Here is a 20,026-nt window from a genome sequence, read left to right as displayed (position 1 = left end):
TGTATAACCCTTAGCAACTAATTTTGCATTGTACCTGTCAATTGAACCATTAAACCATGAATATTATATTTCATTTTATAAACCCACTTGCATCTTATTAGGTGTTTTGCCATGTGGAAGGTAGGTAAGGGACCAAATATGATTTTCTTTTATGGCATTAAGTTCAGTAGTCATAGCATCTCACCAATGAGGATGCTTGCCTGATTGATGAGAAGTAGATGATGTGGTGGAAAGTGAAAAGAATCATGTAAAGAGGGTATAGAAGAAAATGGTAACGAATTAGAATTAAGAGTAGATGATGTAGTTGAAGTAGAAGGCAAATGTTTAGACACGGAAAAATAAATAACTAGGTTTAAAAAAGGATTTCTAGGTGACTCAAATTTGTAAGGAAACACAAATTTATGAAAGAAAACATCTCTAGAGATAGACTACTTTAGATTCTCGTTTGTTTTTACATATAAGATGAGATAAGATGAATTGAAATTAAAGTTAAAAGTTGAATAAAATATTATTAGAATATATTTTCTTAATATTATTTTTGTTTTGAGATTTGAACAAGTTGAATTGTTTATTTTATTTGTGTGAGAATTTGAAAAAATTATAATAATTAGATGAGATGAGATGAGTTGAGAGGGGTTGTAAAAACAAACGAGACTCATGTAATAACTTGTAGCCTTTGACCCCAAATGAATAGTCAATAAAAATGCATTTTTTGGCTTGAGCATCAAATTTTGATCTATTTTGGCTTAAAGTGGAATTAAAACACAAAAATCCAAAGACTCTTAAGTGGTCATACTATGGAGGAGAATTGTGTAGTAGTTCATGAGGTGTTTTGTTTTTTAGAAGTGGGGAAGGTATTCTATTGATGAGATGTATAGCAGTAAGTATACAATTTCCCCAATAATACAAGGGAATGTTAGATTGAAATTTCAAAGATCTAGCAACATTAAAGAGATTATATGATTTTGTTCAACAATGGAATTTTGTTGAGGTGTGTCTATACAAATTTTGTGGTGGATAATGCCTTTTAAAGAAAAAAATATGTTAGGAAAAGTTACGGACCATTATCAGTTCTAACGACTTGCATTTGGGTTTTAAAGTGAGTCTCGACCATATTGTAGAAAGATATAATAAGCTATTTAACTTCATATTTAGATTACATTAAGTAAATCCAAGTAGACCTAGAGTAATCACCCATAATAGTCAAGAAATATCTAAAACGAGAATGAGTAGAAACATGAAATCGACCTCAAATGTCACAATATATTAGTTGAAAATAAGTTGTAGATACATGGGTACTTTGATGAAATAGTACAAAGATTTACATGTGTATTTGAAAAAGAAACATCTAGTTTTATTTGTGAGACAGGAGACATTCCAAATAATGAAGGATCCATGAGTAAGACCTGCACTCCAATGTGGGAAAAAGTATCAGTAATGCCCATAACAGTCAGTCGGTGTTGATACTTAAAGAAATTCACAAAGCACCTTAAGAACAGCTTGGAACCGGACTATGACAATGTAATTCTTTTGATAAAGCCTTCACTTATGTAGAATAGGTTCTCATAGAGGGATCTTGGACCAACGATGAAAGTTCATTTTCTAGCTCATAAATTCTTGGACCAGTATTATGAAGGAAACAACCGGTCAAATCTTGCCATACCTCCCTTGCTGTAGTGGTGCGCATAATGCTTGTAGCAATTTTTTTTGCATTCTAAATTGATGAGCCATGAAATAATCATGTTATTGCAATGGTCCTGAGCAGTATAAGAAGGATTTGACTCTAGGGGTTGTGAGATTGCACCATTGCCAATCTTGTTCTTGGCAATAGTGCCACTTGTATTGCCCGACCCCATGTATGAAAGTTATTAGCTGTGAGAATCTGTGTAATGAGAATGGAACCTAGTGATTCACCATTTTGTAGAAAACAAGGACTATTAGAATCTTCTACTGTTGATGCAATTTCTAAGTATGCCCACGGCTTGCCCTAACGACCTGCAACTAGAAAGGAGACCTCAGGGAACCCAATAGGGGATGCCTTCGATGCTTAAGTCAACGAGGATGGAGATGTTTGGAAATTATTTTCATTTCATCTCATCCCATCTCATTTCCTTCCAAATATCACTCAAACAAAAACACTTTCAAATTAATTATTATAAATTTTTCAAATTAATTATGACAACTTTTCTAAATTCTTAAACAAAAAATAAAAAATTCAACTTTTTCAAATTTTAAAACTAAAATAATATTAAAAAAATTATATTCTAACAATATTTTAACTTTATAATATTTTTATTCAACTTTTTTTCTTCTTTGTCAAAACCCAATAAATACTTAACTCAAACTATCTCACTATTATTTACAAACCATTTTATTACTATTCACAAAATTCTCATCTTATATCATTCTCCAAGCATCCCATATAGTTCTTTCAATGACCAATGAATCTATGAATCAATAGTTGATACCTTATAGGTTATCTAAAAGGGTTGAGATAGTCCACTATAGCAGAACCTCTCCTTTAGCATGACTCTCTTTGCCCTGTTTGGTACGTTACCTTTTAGAGCACGATTTAGCCGTTGGTAACTCTCATTCAGAGTGGATATCTCGCTTGTACTTATTTCGACAGATTCATATCTCATAGGGATATGTTTAGCTAAGTTTCCATATTGGTGATGCCTTGCTGGGGATTATCTCTATAGACCGATCCGATGTTGGAGGGACATGGGTAATTGATTTTATTCTTGAACCTATACAGTGTGTTTGACGTAACTTAATTCTTTAATTGATCTTTGTCACGTGCATCCCATGTGATATTGGCCTTTTATTGCCTGCAACTCTTTCCTTACCTTCAAAACATATTTGAATACCTAATAGTTACTCTGCAAACACTTGCCGCATGTATGCCTAGGTATTTTCCTTTTTATTTTCTTCTCTTTTTCATCTTTTTTTTTTCCATGTCACCTATTTCAAATATGACCATTTTCCTTTGGACACACGTCCCTACCTTGTAGCCGGTGCAATTCGTGTCTCCCTTTTATATGGCGGTTCACCTTTCACCCCATGATTTACCTTATCATGCAGCATGCAATTAGTCGACTCGTCTGGCACACTGACACCCATCTCCTCATGCGACGTAGAATGTGAGATTTGTTTGGCATGTCCCTTCTATCTTTGACACGTGGCATCCTTCCTTTGGCTTCAATCATTGTGCCCTATTTCGTTCTATCCCATAATTGTCATCATCTCTCTTTTTCAACTTCTCTCAATCTATTTTCTTGCTCTAAGTATTTTCTACGTCTTCTTAGCTTTTCCCCTTTCCCAGCCTTCATGTTCTTTGCGTCTGCTCATCTTTCTCTCTTCGACCTTCGAATGTTCACATTCCTTTACGCAAATGGTTCTCAGAATTGCTTTCTGCTATGCTCCTTGATCTTCTTGACCATGCAGATCCCCAGATGCGTCCCATGGTGTTGATCCCTCGTGGCCTGTTAACTTCGAGGGCAGCCGTTAGACCCCTACCACTACTTAGGTAGAGCTAGACTCTGTGAAGAACTGATATAGTATCCTTGAGTTGACGAGGATGACCCTACCCGATTCTCGCTACAACATTGTCAACTCTGAGGGGGTCATTGAACATATATCGACATGTTTTTTATGGGTTGAGACTCCCCTTCTGTTGCCTAGTTCGCGACATCTTGGACTTTTTGGGTATGGCCCCTGCCCATCTCTTGCCTAATGCCTGGAGGTTCATGTTGTCTTGCTACATTGTTTGGAGGTAGGCCTTTGAGGCTAAGGGAGAAGAGAACCCTAATCTCATTGCTCATGAATTCTTCCATGTCTATGGTGCTAGATGGCACGATGTGAATCAGTGTAGCTTCTATTCACGGACGAGATATAGGGTTGTACATTTAGAATCTTATTATTCCCACGTTAAAAACTGGGACATAAAGTTCTTTTTCGTTCCTAGGGTTGGCTGGGAGTTTCCCATTGGTGAGACCAACCACAACGAGTTTCCTATAAGAGCCTCTTGGTGTTTCGTCCCCGACAATCGTGATTTCGAGTTACTCCCACCATGGGAGAAATAAAGCATTTGGAGCTTGTTTACTCATGGGTTCAAGAAAACCCAAACTCTGTGAATTGTGACGTGATTCTGACTCGAGAGAACATTGACCCTTTTTTGGTGACACCAGATCGATTGCAAGTTGTAGGCCGTCAAATTCTTGGTTCGATGGGTCCAAGACATTCTCGTGGGCGGAAGAGGTTTGCTCATTCGAACCCTAAAGGGAAGATGCCCTATCCTGAGGGAGATGGCGTTTGAGGTGGGTCACGCACCCATTGTGATCCTTCTTGCCCAAAGGGGGGGCACGGGGTGTCCTTGCCACCGAATACTTCTCTGTCTGGTAGCCATAAAGAAACTCAATGTTCTTTGCCACCGTTAAATCTTGATAACCTCGCGGATGTGATTAATCAAGGAGCCTAGGACTTGGATTCACTATTGACTCTATGTTTTTCGACTCAATTCCTGATGTCTTCCTGAGCTTCTTTCTTGAGTCCTTGTATGAAAGATGTGAGTCGTTGTCTTCCTCTTCGACAGTGAGTGAAACCGTTGAAGTATTGGATGTTGGCGGGAAAAATTCTACTCTCCATGTTACCAAGACCAGGGTGGAGAAAGCCTTTTTCCTTTTGGTTTCTCCATTCCTCTCATTTTCCCAGTATAAATCAAGCATTTTACACTCTTCGATGAAAATCTGACACATTAATTTCTAGTTGAATGGTGAAATAATTCAATCTACACTAGATTAAAAACTTTAAATTTAAATAACTTACATAAAACTTTAAAAATAAGGCTAAATGGTCTCTACCCCAATGATGGTTTAGCCACCCCATTTATGGTGGCTTGTAGACACCTTCGAGGTAGTATGTCGCCACTCTGGCACTGGGATGGAGGCAGGCTACCCCGGTCGGGATGGTGTCGGATCTATCCAAATTCAACATCAAAGTAAACACTCCGAGTGACACCTAAAAATGGTAGCTGGTGGTTAGCTTAAAAATATATAACATTAGGAGAGCCCCATAGCCTAGTAAGTTCCCTGGCTTCCACTACCCATTGATAGAGATCACTTCTGGACAGAGGGAAGAGTTCTAGCTCTTCCTCTCCTCCCCTTCACACTAAGAACCTCATTTTCTGGTCAACCCCCTTTTTTTCATGCTCTTTTTTTTTTATGCATTTTTCAGGTTAAGTTTTTCCTTTAGTTGGTTGATACTTGTAGTCTCAATTTGTTGCCTTACAACCCACACTGATCGTCACACGATAGCTCAACATCTTCTTCTCGTCTTCCTTATTTTGGCAAAGTAAGATTCATCCCAAACTAGTGTGCACATTCGTGATCTCACACTCCACATGCTAGCATTCCAACTAGATTTCTAGTGAGCATTTCATGATCTCATTGGCTTTTCCAACGCTAGCATTCGAACTTGTAGTCGGGAAGTGGCTTTTGTCTACCTACCATATCCGGGAAATGCAGAGGATGTGAAGCTTGAGATCTTTAAGAAATGATTAATTTGATCATAAAATAAGAATAGGTATGGTACTCAAGCGGAAGTGGAGCAAAATGCTTTCCTTGAAAGAAGCACAAGCAAAACAATACCTAGATCTGGTTGGGAAACTACAATGTTGCTTAGATTACATTGGCAATAAGTACTTAAACCATTTTCTTATATTTTCCACCAAGTAAGCTTGCCCCATGAGACAATGGACGCTTTACCAATTCACTTGAGTGAGACAGAGGAGAGTGGAATCTTGTGTGTAGGGGTGAAGTCTGGAGATCTATGAAGGAACGCCAAAAGTGAAGGCAACTCTCTGAGTCCCTATCGACACTGGAGTGCGAAAGCAAGGAGCGGATAGGATTAGATGCCCTTGGTAGTACATGCCGTAAACGATGTGTGTTCTCCCTTGGTCTACGCGAATTAGGGGCCTAGCTAACGAGTGAAACACTCCGCTTGGGGAGTACGATTGCAAGATCGAAACTCAAATGAATTGACGTGGGCCTACACAAGTGGTGGAGCATGTGGTTTAATTCGATATAGTGCGCAAAACCTTACCAACCCTTTTGACATATGAACAACAAGACCTGTCCTTAACGAGATGGTACTTACTTTTCATACAGGTGCTGGTGCTGCATGACAATCATCAACTCGTGTCGTGAGATATTTGGTCAAGTCCTATAACGAGCGAAACCCTCGTTTAACTATTGCTTTGACGTAGTCAGACACAATGCTCATCTCCCTATTGTAGGAACCTTTGCAATGGATGATTCAAAGCAATCCAATTATGGGACCAAATCGTCTTTTTGGTACTATTTCCCGAATTGCTATATTTCAAGCATTGTATTTGTTATTGCAGGTTGATTGTCAGAGAACCCCATCCCCTCTTACTGTGCTTCTCTTTTAGTTAGTTAATGAAATCAATTGACCATAAAAATATGGGATTTGAGTTTATTTCTTAAGGTTTTAGTTAGATTCTTTCTTTTTAAAAGATTTTAATCCATTATTAGTTCATTGTAGAATTAGTCAAATCATGATATGATTGTTTGTGATTGGCAGGTGTAAAACTTTGAGTTTGCACTAGATCCGCGTAGCAATTGCTTGCTTCTTGTATGGTAACATTATTTTCCGATGGTCATTTACTATACACTTGTCCAAACAAATCCCTTTTGCTTGGGAACCATCCAACATGTGGGAGACGACATGGTGATAAATCACAATCAAGATTGCATCAAACCAATTGAACATAAGAAGGGATGGTGGCCCCAATGAACAATCCTCTTCGATACACTAGCAGTTATCAATCTTATTAGTCGTTATTTAATAAGATCTAGGGAAATTACCATTTGAGTTTTTTATAGAAATGTGTTTTATTTTAAGCAATCATAAAACTATCAAATCAGTCATACAAGGGGCGCGCTTAGTCTCGTTCAGGGCCTAATTAAAAAGAGGATATGGGCCTTCGCACTTCCGGAACTTGATCCGGCTCAATCGCCCGGTTCTCAAAACCCTAATGTTTTACACTCAAAACCACAACGAACTCTTCTTTCTTTCTGTCGTCTCCGTTTGTCCGAAAATCCCCCAAAATCAAACTCAAATAAAACCAAAAACCCTAATTTCAGTAGCCAGCCCTTTCATTCAACGATCAATGGGGCTGAAACTATTCGAGGGTAGTGACTCGGAAAACGACGACGTATCAAGGATCCAGATAGACCGCGACTACGCTCGTAGATACGAGCACAACAAGAAACGCGAGGACCTCCATCGCCTCCAAGAGCTTAAGAAGAAAGGTCTCGTCCAACCCTCCCAGTCGGAATCATCATCTTCTTCTTCGGATGAAGACGAAGATGGTTTCTTCATTTCGAGCAAGAAGGATAACGAATTTTTTGAGGCACTGATCAAGGTAAAGAAGCAAGACCCTGTTATTAAGAACAAAGATGTCAAGCTATTCGAATCCGACAAAGAAGAAGAAGAAGAAGAAGAAGATGGGAAGGATACGAAGAGTAAGAAGAAGGCGATGTATTTGAAGGATGTTGTAGCTAAGCAGTTGATAGAGGAGGGTCCTGAGTTTGACGATGAAGAAAGGGAAGGGAATATGGAGGAGGAGAAGAAGAAAAGTTACGTGGAGGAGCAAGAGGATATAAGGAGGGAGTTTTTGGAGGCAGCAGCGCAGGAGGATAGAGGGGAAGATTTGTTTAGAATAAAGGAGAAGAACGAGGAGGAGGAGGGGGAGGAGACGGGTGAGAATGGTGACTTTGTGAGGAAGTTGGATGAGTATTTTGGTGGGGATGGGGAAGTAGATGAGGGTAATAAGTTCTTAAAGGAGTTTTTTAGGAATAGGATGTGGGTGGATCGGGAAATGGAGGGTGGGGAGATTGGGGAGGAGGAATTGGAGCGTGTATCCGAGGATGAGAGGGAGATTGAGAGGCAAGAGGAGTACGAGTATCGGTTTCAGGAGAATGCGGGGGATAGAGTGATGGGTCATGCTCGGAAAGTGGAGGGGTCGGTGAGGAAGAAGGCGAACTCAAGGAAAGAGCAGAGAAAGAGTAAAGAGGAGAGGATGGAGGCGGCAAGGATAGAGAGGGAGGAGGAGTTGAAGCATTTGAAGAATTTAAAGAAGGAGGAGATGGACGAGAAGGTGAGGAAGATACTGAGGACAGCGGGTATTAGGGAGGATGAGGTTGTGCCGTTGAGTAGAAAGGAGTTGGAAGAGGAGTTTGATCCAGAGGAGTATGATAGAATGATGAAGGCTGCGTTTGGTGAGGAGTACTATGAGGAGGAGGATGCAGACCCAGAGTATGGTAGCAAAAGGGATGAAGATGAGGGTGAGATTGAGAAGCCGGATTTTGACGAAGAAGATGAGTTACTTGGACTTCCGAAAGGTTGGGATGAGTGTGGGCCTGGTGATGGATTTTTAGCTGCTAGGGAAAGGAGTTTGAAGCGAAAGTTGGGTAATGAGGGCGAAAGTGATCAAGAAGAAGAAGAAGAAGAAGAAGATGCTGAGAAAGGTAAGCGGAAGAGGAAGCGTAAAAAGAGTGCAATTTTGGAGAAAGCAAAAGAGGCTATGATGGAGGAGTATTATAGGTTGGATTATGAGGACACGATTGGAGACTTGAAGACGAGGTTCAAATATGCGAAAACAAAACCTAATAGATATGGATTGAGTGCTGAAGAGTTATTGGTGATGGATGAAAAGGAGTTGAATCAGTTCGTTTCTTTGAAAAAGCTTGCTCCTTATAGGGAGAAGGAATGGAAGTTGAGCAATGAAAAGAGATTCCAACTAAAAATGAGAACTAAAGAACTTCTCCGGGGTGGAAAATTGGATGAACAGAAGGGTGGTAAGAAGAAGAGGTCCAGGGATAACGCTGAAAAATCAATTTCACTAGGGAGTGCCGTGGAAGATAGGAAAGCACAATTCCAGGAATCAAATGGTGATTTAAGCAGTTTATCCAGGCAAGCTAAGAGAAGGAGACGCCAAGCTGAAGTTAAACTCTCTCATTCGAGGCTCATGGCATATGGAAAGATACCTTCCAAATCTAAAAGAAAAGCAAAGCACTGACTTGCATTGACAGGTAACTTGCATTGACTTTCAATTGAAACAATGCAAAATTAAATAGAAAAAAAATTGATTTTTGTTAGATATTGAAACTTGTATGAGGTTAACATAGTTCTGTTGTAATTACTTCCATTGTCCCGTTTGTTGTTTACATAAGATTATTTGCTAAGATTCACGACATACCATTATCCATGATGCAGGAAAACTAAGCAAAAGTACCTTCTATGTGACATAACCACAAGAGTATAAGATACAAGTCGAGGATCTAAGTTCACAAAACTACATGAATACTATAAGGCTACGTTTGGATGTTGAATTGAGTTGAGATGAAAGTTGAAAATTGAATAAAATATTGTTAGAATATTATTTTTTAACATTATTATTATTTTGGAATTTAAAAAAGTTGAATTATTTATTATATTTTGTGTTGGAATTTAGGAAAGTTGTAATGATGAGTTGAGATGAGTTTGGAATCCAAACGTACCCTTAGGTCCTAGAGGTCAAGTTCGAAACACGTCAAAGAGTTCTAACTCACATTCAAAAGTTAAGCAAAAGTACTTTCTATATGACATAACTAGAAAAGTACATGAATATTATAAAGGGCTTGTCAAGCTGCTTGTGAGCTAGATAGGTTTTTGTAAAGGGAAGCTAAAGATCGGGTTATTAAATTTGGATATCAGCAAAAGTTTGAATAATTTTTAATCAGAGAATACACCTTTGCGTTTTAGAACAAAATGATTATTATTTATCTGAAAAAATACAATAACCCACCAAGCTTGAGCTAGGGCCCTGGGCCAAGCTCTGCTTGGCTTGGCAGATTTGTAACCCCAAGTATTATTTTTTTTTGATAGGTAATCAAGAAGTTATATTCATAGAAATAGGCAAAGCCCAGGTACACATGTAGTATACATGAGAAACACCTAACTAGAGGTTACAATAGAAAGTAGAAGGTCATGGACACTTCGTCCGTTACAAACTATGGCCCCCACCCATAAGAACAAGGATTTAAAGAAGAAAACTTTTAGTTCATCCGTTGTTCTCGCTTGATCTTCAAAGTTTATAGCATTTTTCTCCCTCCAAATACACCAACACATACATATAGGAATCATTCGCCAGATGGCCGCTATCTGTGAGTTACCATGAAGGCCTCTCCAGCTTGCGAGGAAATCCACCAATCTAAGAGGCATGACCCATGACAATCCGATTCTTGTGAACAAATCATCCCACATGTTTCTGGCCACCTCACAGTGTAAAAGCAGATGATCTACTGATTCCCCATGTTTCTTACACATACAACACCAATCCAACACAATTACTCGTCGTTTCCTCAGATTGTCTGTAGTGAAGATCTTATCCAAGGATGCTGACCATACAAAGAAAACTGCTTTTGAGGGAGTTTTCATCTGCCATATGCTCTTCCACGGGAAACTAGTCATTCTAGGACTCGTTAGCACTTGATAAAATGATCTAACAGTGAAATTACCTTTCTTGGAATGACTCCAGTGCATCTTATGTCCGGAACCCCTTGGCATACTTACAGAATACAATGCCGCAAAGAACTCAATGATAGACTCCCAACTTCCAATCTTGGGCTGCCCTAATAAAATCAACATTCCATTAAGGGAAACCATTTGAAAAGGCCAAAAGATCGACATCCTTTTCTCTTGCAAGCTCAAAGATAGCAGGGAAGGTGTCTCGAAGGCTATGATTACCACACCATTTGTCATACCAAAAATTGACACGAGAACCATCGCCCACCACAATGTGTTCATGTCCTCGAAAGTCTCCCAATGTCTCCTAATATATTTCCACAATCCCACTCCATGTTTGCCTCGTACCTCATTTGATCACCATTCTTCCCAAGCCTCTTAAAATTGTGAATCTATAACAGACTTCCATAGGGCCTCTCTCTTATGTTGGTACCTCCGCAACCATTTTACCCAAGAGGGCTTGATTGAATTTCGTCAAGTGGCGAATTCCCAATCCTCCCCTAAAAATTGGAGTACAAACCGTTGACCAATTAACTAGATAAAATTTGAACTCTTCTCCCAGGCCTCTCCACAAGAAATCCCTTTGTAGCTTTTCAATACGGTTAGCTACCTTTGAAGGAAGCGGGAACAAGGGCAAAAAGTAGGTGGGTAGGTTTGACTGTTATTGAATGGTTAATTAAGATCTTAATGCTCTTTAGTAAGAGTTTCCCATGGGAGTGTATTCAGTATCGACATGGGTCAAATAGTAACTTGATTCCCCCCCCCCCCCCCCCCAAACAAGCACAATAGGAACAGCGAATTCATACACAAAGTAGACACGTTTTATTCTATATATCTTTTATGTTCCACATAACTGTCCTCTTGAGAATCTGGTGTAAAACTCTATTTCATCAGCAAAAAAACTGTTCTCTGTACTTCTCCCTTTCACAAATATCTATAAGGTAGTTTTTTTGTTTACTTCCAAAACAAATACCGTTTGGTAGTGTTATGAATACCGGGGTAGGTTCGGTTTGTAATAAACGATATTTCTTAATGTTTGGCGTTTGATTTTGCAGGACTTTCTTTAAGATTCATCACATGTAAAGATATGAGCAAACAAGGCAGAGAATGGACTACAGAAGGGTATATGATGCGAAACTAACTACAAGGGTTTGTTTTTGGGTTTTTGGTATTGAAGAGAATGAACAAAGTGGGGGGAGGGGTTGCCCCAAATGCAAGATTTCCTTGTAGATAGGCATGAGGCAAGAAAATGGTGTTAAGTATGCTTTTGGATGATTTTGGGAATGTAAAGCATAGCAACAGAATCAAGCAGAAATGCCGGTGCATCCAAATCATCGGCGTTTCTTTTTGTTTGTTTTATGGACCTACGTGCTAAATTTATCTTTGGATAGAGAATTTAGCTATTTATCCATGTCTAATTTAGATATTATTTGTTATATATGATGCTCTTGACTTTTGGACCGGAAGAGATCACTTGGGTCTCGGACTCTAGGTCGCATTGTCCCAACCTTATAACATAGAAATAAATGAACCGTACACATCCAACAAATTGTAGCAATCCTAGGTTAGAGGTTATGACCAGACTAGTAGTTTTCTATAATACTACACCTAATAATGATGTGATAGTTGTTATATATTTGGAGTTATTTTCTGATTTAAGAACCAAACAATTTCAAAATATTTTCTCATCTAACTAGATAGTCAATATTAATGATCCTACTTTTGTTTCAGATGGTTGCACAATGATGCTAGTCTTGTTTGAATTGTATGATGCTCCATGCCATTCATTAAGTCAAGTGGCACCTTTGTTTGTCTATAAATAGAAAAGAAAAAGCACTCTGCTTCAGCAATGGTACTGTTCAACCAGATGGAACACTACCACCTTAATTTTAGACAATGGCCAAACTGGATGGTTATTTTTTGGCCAAAAAACATTAATATTTATACAATTAACTTTCTGCATTATTCTCAATTTAATATTGATCCTAAAAATGAATACATCTCCCAAGAGAGTCAAGAGACTTGACAAATGACCCATCTGAAGATCAAATTCCCTTCTTATAAATGTTAGGTTCCAATTTTATGTATTTATTAAACAATCACCAGATCATTTTTTTTTTTCTTTCTTTCTTTGTCCACTTTGTGCATCTTCGATCTTCTTCCTATATTTTTTTCCTTTATTTCTTACTTACATTAGGTTCTCCTTAACAAAACAATTATAGGAAGTATTAAATTTGTCCTCTCTTACCTATGTCAAAATAATTATTGATTGAAAAGTATGCATGGCTTGCTATCACTGTGACTTATTTTCTCATTGGTTGATATTTTGGTGGTTTATTATTTATTATTCAATAATGGAAGAAGTATAGAAGATACATTGAGTTGTGATTTTGATATAACATATGGAGCTGGTGGTGATTCTTCTTCTATTTCAGTGGAATGCGGATGAGCATGAGAGTCTTCCAACAGCTTCCTCTCCACATACACAAAATCCTACCCATTACATCCCACCTTTAATCAAGTAACCCAAAAAATACCTAGCAATCAATCGTGGTATGAGAACACTTTACTAAAGTGGAGCCAATGGACCATGATATAGGGGTGTCAATATGTGACACGACCCGTGAATCCAACAAGAACACGACACGAAATTAGAGGGCTTGAGTTTGATGTTAACGGGTTCGGGTCATAACGGGTTGACCCGTTAAGACACGATTTATAAACGGGTTAATAAGGGGGTCAACATGCTTAACACGAAATCAACCCGTTTTGAGCCGTTTAGAATTTATTTCAAAATTAAGATTTTATTATTATTAAGTTGTAATATTGGTATTTGTCAATATGCTTATATTTTTATTGTTGAGATTGTAATTTTAGACGTATGCTCATATTTGTTATTGTATGGTTTGTAATATTGGTTTTATTATATGTTAAAATTTGTAAAATATTGATATATATTTTTTAAGATATTGTGGTTATTAATAAATATAAATTTAAACTTTTATGTGAAATTATGTTAATTAGGTCAAATGAGTTATGCGTTTTAGTTCAACCCATTTATATGAAACAAATAAGTTTAAATGAGTTGTATCGTGTTAACATATTTCTAAATGATTATTAAACGGATCAAAATGGGTGATATAACATGATCCGTTATCTAAATAGGTTGGGTTAGGGTTTGAAAATTTGACATGTTTAGCTTAACGGGTTGGGTTCGGGTTGACTTATATAGTCGAATATTCATGACTTGATACGACACGAACATGATCCGAAATCATGATTTGCCACCCCTATCATGATAACCCGAAAGTTTTGTGCAATTACTGCACTAAGCAAGTCAATTGTCACTATAAGAATGGTAGTTTATTTATAATGCACCACCTTCACAATGCATAAGAAACTTCTCCTCTTAGAATTAAAATGGTTGAAAAAAATCAAAACTTGAGTGTTAAGAGAGATGAAAAGGAAAGAGTGTGTAGTCCGCGAAGGCATGTGAAGTATGATCTAGAAAACTTAGTGTGCAAATTGCTTTTTAAGCTTATGGAGCACGATGAGTTTATAAAGTATGTGGCTAATTTGGAGTTTATATTTACATTGCCGTCCTGAATTACTTTACAAAGGGATTGTCTTAAGTTGTACAACAATGAAAAGATAAAGTTAAATAAGTTGTTAAGTGGTCAAAATATTTGTCTTCCCATTGATACTTGGATCTTTGATACAAAATATAAACTATATGTGTCTTACCGAATATTTCATTGATTGGAACTAGAGATTGCATAAGGAATTCTTAAATTTTGCCAAATTCTTGACCATAACTGTTGATGTTGTATTTGAGATTGATAAAATTTTGACCATCATTATTGATAGTGTGATATGAACCCGTGGGAATGAATTCTCTTGAACCCACAATCAATTTGAAAACTCCCCAAGAAAGTCAAAAATCAAGTCAAGGATGGAGAATCTAGATTATATCAAAATCTAGACCCATTGAAGAACCCGTCTCAAGAACCTAGATTACAAAAGAGGAACGCCACAAAGGTTGTGATTGACCTTTGATAAGTTCAAGAGTTCAATCAAGAACAAGAGGAGAAAACTCAACTCACAAATAAAATTCAATATTGTCTAATCTCTCAAATGAGGCTACAAAGAGTTTTTAAACCCAAACCTAATCAAAACCCTAGCCAAAATAAAGCCCCTTTTACCCAAAATTACCCTTGATGAACAGTACCAGCTACAGTACTGGCGGCTACAGTAACCCCTACAATAAATTGATGAAACCCTAGTTCCTAAAATGTAACTTTTCAAATAAGCCCTTGGCCAAAATACAAGGCCTTCCCAAAAACATAGTTCATAAGAAATAAGACATTTGAGCCAAGCATCTTCAAGCCCACTTATTCTAAACTAATAAAATAAATCATTTAACCAAATTAGAAGCCTCCAATAGCAATAGGCCGTATCTCTAAGTCATGTCTTCCACAGCTTGAATAAAGTGGATCAAAGCTGGTTCTTCTTCTTTCCGACCCATCTTCAGTGTTGGGCTCTTGCTGGCTTCATCCCAAGTGGATTGCACCAATCCTTGCATTGCTTCCTTGATCTTCTTGGCCCTTGATCTTATAATTGGCCCATCTGGGACTTGCAAAGGATCTTTAAGAGTAGGCCCACCTTGGTTCCTATCATAGTGTCTCCTCTAATGATGTTTTTCATTGATTATATGTGGAATGAAATAAAGGAAAAGAGTTGTACCATATTAGGTGGTGAATTTCTTCATATGCGGTGTTTGCCTATATATTAAACTTGATTGTTACTAATAGCTTAAATTAAGGATGCCGTCATATATTAAACTTGTTTTGCCTATATATATAAAAAAAAGATGTTTACGGCTTGATAACAAAAATTAAGGATACTGTTAGACATGAGAAGTCTTCACCAGCAAGATTTGCTAATAACAAGACTTGTATGGAAAGGAAAAAGATTGATGGGAGGATGATTTGTTTGAATGTTCCTACTAAATGGAACTCCACACATTTGATATTGAGTACTGCTGAAAAATATCAAAAAACATTTGAATAATGTGTATGAGGATGCTCAGTTCATGAACCCTACTTCTGGAGATTGAAAAATGCTCAAATTTTTGTAGAGTTGCTGAAATATTTTTATGATGTTATATTGAACATTTATGATTTTTTGTATGTGATTGCTAACATATATTTTCAGGAACTGTGCATAATTGAAGATGTATTAAATGATGTGTATGAGTGATGATACTATCACTAATATCATGGGCAAAACACATGAAAAATAAGTATGACAAATATTGGGATAGCAAAGATAGGTTCAATTTGATGATATATATTGCTTTCGTGCTTCACCCACATATGCATCCAAAATTCGTTAAAAATAGATTATTTTTTTTTAATTTTTTTTTAAAAATTTGTTGAAGCCCTCATCCACTTCTTTAATTTGCTGGGTATTTATCATATGTGTAGTCCCTATAACATAGTTTAGCATGTGCAGGTTGCTTTATATGATTTATAACAATACCGAAAAAGAGGAGGAGATGGTTTTGGCGATTAGAAAAGGGAAGTCTCACCAAGAAAGAAAGCCATTGAAGCCCCTTGCTGCTAGTCTTGTAATTCATTTATGTGTAATTTTGTGTTTATGGAGACTTAAGTCCTTGAAGCCACCAATGTTGAGTAGGCTTTCCTCACAATCTTGATAGAAATTTATCGAATCATCAGCAATAATGCCTTGGTTGCCAATGATGATATCTTTTGGCATTATTGTAGTTTTTCTCTCAGTTTCTTGAAGAATTAGGAGTTTAAGATTTTCGGTCCAGAAAAAAAAAACCGACCGGACTGACCAATTTCAGTCACTCCAAATCGGACCAATTAGGATTTTGGCCATTTTTGGTCGTTCTTAGGGTAGTGTGTTTTCACACCGGATTAGACAGACTACATTAAATATGTAGTTAATAAATTAATTATGTAATTCTCATCTAACCTAATTAGTTATGACTATTGGCCATATAAAATGTTAAATATGCCATTAACTATAAACTAATATATTTATTGAGACTATTATTATTGAGTAATGATAAATCATAATATGAAACATATGCTGCTTTTAATTAAAATACTCAGGTACATTTTTGTAAGATATTTAAGTTGTGCGTATCCATGACCATTATTTATTAACCATACATAAAATATTAAAATGTTAAGATAGGCTATAGGCATTAACCATCATAATTCAGATAAGGTAGGGTCTCCCAAAAAAGGATGATTTAGATAAGGTAAGTTGCTTGTGAGATTTCTTAAACTCTTTCATGACTCAACCTTGCATATTTTAGAGTGTTCAATTAGTTGTCGAATAAAAAGCCTTCATATCTTAATGCATGTATTCAATTTATTCGGAGCCATTAGAGTAGGATCTACTTTTTGGGGAAGATGAGTCGGATATGTAACTTGCAATTTTGTGTTTTTTTTGTTTTTTTATGGAATTAGTTTCAATTTAAGACACACTTGATTTAGAGTGTGAAGAAGGAGGGCATGTGTTGAGATCAATGGAAATAAATATGAGGCGAAAATTTAGACACATATTGGGGCAACTTCGATAAGATGAATATATTGTTGTATGTCGGGTTTGTTCTTGATTCTCAGTACAAGTTGGGATATATTGAGTTTTCCTTGAAAACAATGTATGCCCATGATTCTACAAGAGCAATTGAGTTGAAATGAAAGTGAAAAGTGCTTTGGCCTGTATGTATAATGCATACGTTGAATATGAAGAAGGTCGTAGTTCTTATCCACAACATCAATGCACAAGTTCCTTAACTGAAGATATAATTGGTACAAGTAGTAGAGTTGAGGATAGGAAGACATTGAGTTTGGTTCAATTTAAGTAACGGTTGCAATTGAAAAACTCTTTGAAAATAAATTAGAAGCATATAGATACCTATTTGAAAATTGTTAGGAAGATGATGGAAAATTTGACATTCTAATTTGTTGGAAGGTTAACCTCATTAGATATCGTGTACTTTCTAAAGTTGCACACGATGTTCTTGCAATACCAGTATCTACAATGGCCTTTGAATCCGCATTTAGTATGACAGGTCATTTACTTGATTATTTTTTAAGTAATTAGTCTCCGGTTATGGTAAAGGCTTTTATTTTTGCACAAAATTGATTTCATTATTCTTCCATTACTATTAGCCTCAGATATTTAATAGATGATGTGGAGGATTTTGAAAAACTTAATATGGGTATGTAACAAGTTTATTTTTATTTTTATTTTTATATCTTTCTTTCTTTCTTTCTTTCTTTCTTTTTTTTTTTTTTTTTTGTTATGTGCATTTATATAGTTTGGTTTCTTTCATTTTTTATGTATAGGACTTGTGGAAATGTTGAAAATTCCACGAAGGCATCACAGACAATGTCCACACCTATTGAAGAGGATTGAGGTGAGAAGAATATATTAGTATACTAGTTACTATACATGTTAATTATTACTTTTGGCTAATGTTGCTTTGGGTTATTTTTAAGAACAAAATAAGAAAATAAAGTTAAATAGTTGATACATTATTAGAGAGTTAAAAAATTGGAAATAAGTGTATGGGCCCATTTTTTAGTTTGGTCGAAATAAAAACAATTTGTAAGGGGATTTTCTCCCCCCAAGGACCATGTGAGAGGCACATGAGGGGGCCAACCCAGCCCAAGGACCTTTCTCTGAAGGAGCCCTTTGCCACTCCTTGGAATACTCGGCCTGTAGGCAAAACCAACCCTTGACAGGAGAACCGGGCCAAAGGATGGAATGGGCCGGGCCCCGGGAGGGGGGGTGGGGGCGAAAGACAAAGCTATGTACACGAAACGTTCCCACTCCAAGCAAGAGGGCTTGAAACATTTAATGGCTTACAAACCTCACACCCAATGTTAGAAACGACCACTACAACCTCTAGATGACCGATGGTAGGAAGGATAAGGATTGACACGTCAGGGTAGAGGCACGCCACATTTAATGGCTAGAAAAGTTAACATGCCACGACAAGAGGGGTACAGGCCCGTCTCGGGTGGCCACGATCAAGAATGGCGCCAACCTGTTGCCTGACAAAAAGTTGGAAGGACAGTAGTACAATTTGAGTATGAAGCAGCATGACCATGATTGACAAGGCACAAGATTGTCTATCGACAAGGCCACGTTTGAGACACCAAAACGCTACTGCTAACAAGTATCGGTGACCACACCACCAGGTATATATACTCCCTTCTAGGGGTAAGAAAGGTTCTTTAAGACCTGGCAAACATCAAAGACTCCCCGACTACCACAAAGCCCTCCTGACCCCCCTTTGTTTGCTTGATTGTGTAGGTATAAAGGCCCTGACCTGAGTTGTTGGAACCAGTCTCACAGGTGTACAAAACACAACGTTAACAGTGGCGCCGTTTGTGAGATGAATACATAGACTTCATGTGTCATTCGTATGCCGGCGGCAACCCATTGTCAAACCACTCGGGGACTAGAAATCTTATCAAGAGACATGGAAGCATGCCTAGCAGAGATGAAACAGTTAGTAAAGACGTTGACGACACAAGTGGAGACGCTACAGAAGGAAAATGAAGCCTTGCATATAGACACCACCAAACTACCTGAACACATTGAACCCAAGCCTCGACAGGCAGGTCGGGTCGCGGGCTGCAAGTGGGATGTATGCCAATAATGAAGACAAGAAAAAGATGCAGCAAGAGCTTCGAGACCTCATGAAAAAATATGAAATGATGGCCTAAAAGGTGGGTGCCTCATCCTTAGTAGACTAGATGCTCACCAACACAAACCTACCTTATAGTGCAGAGGTAATGGCCATGTCGCTACCACCAAAATTTAGGGTCCCATAGATAGATTTGTACGACAGATCGAAGGGCCCTTTGGAGCATCTGGACACCTTCAAAACTCATATGACCTTACACAGATTTTTTGGGGAGATCGCGTTAGGGCCTTCCCACTAACCCTGAAAGGAGCGGCATAAGCTTGGTTTGCCTCACTGGTGCCAAACTCGATATGTAGCTTCAAGGACCTAGCCCATCTCTTCGTCACACAATTTATGGCTAGCAAGAGGAGAAGACGCCCCTCGGCTTACCTGCTGACCATCAAGCATAAAGAAGACATTAATTTGAAGGCCTACCTAGCCATATTTAATAAGGAATGGATGACCACCGATGACCAAGATGAGAAGATTACTCTCACTGCTCTATTGGGCGATGTATGACCTTGAAACCCATTCATGGCAGAGCTAGCCAAAAAGACCACCAATACACTACAAGAATTCATGGATCAAGTGAACGGGTTCATAAATGTTGAAGACACGTTTCGGGCATTGACAGCACCAAGTAAGACGGAACTGGAGCAGGCCGACAAGAAGGCTAAGATGTCGGTCCAGTCAAAAATT

At 37.8% G+C, this 20,026-nt stretch overlaps 1 protein-coding gene across 1 annotated transcript; it reads left to right on the top strand.

The window, feature by feature from the left end:
* The first annotated feature begins 7,055 nt into the window (after positions 1-7,055).
* Positions 7,056-12,056, top strand: LOC121259865 (protein KRI1 homolog). The gene is made up of 3 exons (XM_041161661.1): positions 7,056-9,116; positions 11,403-11,409; positions 11,646-12,056. Exon 1 carries the CDS (start codon positions 7,058-7,060, stop codon positions 9,101-9,103), a length of 2,046 nt encoding a protein of 681 aa, XP_041017595.1. The 5' UTR covers positions 7,056-7,057; the 3' UTR covers positions 9,104-9,116; positions 11,403-11,409; positions 11,646-12,056.
* Positions 12,057-20,026: the final 7,970 nt, after the last annotated feature.

Source organism: Juglans microcarpa x Juglans regia, chromosome 4D, assembly GCF_004785595.1.
Source record: "Juglans microcarpa x Juglans regia isolate MS1-56 chromosome 4D, Jm3101_v1.0, whole genome shotgun sequence".
Taxonomy (NCBI): domain Eukaryota; kingdom Viridiplantae; phylum Streptophyta; class Magnoliopsida; order Fagales; family Juglandaceae; genus Juglans; species Juglans microcarpa x Juglans regia.
The sequence above is the reverse complement of the archived record's forward strand: the minus strand, read 5'-3'. Positions and strand labels throughout refer to the sequence as shown.

What these genes read in the sequence shown, in the direction of transcription:
- LOC121259865 (XM_041161661.1), top strand. Translation starts at nt 7,058, where the DNA reads ATGTTTTACACTCAAAACCACAACGAACTCTTCTTTCTTTCTGTCGTC.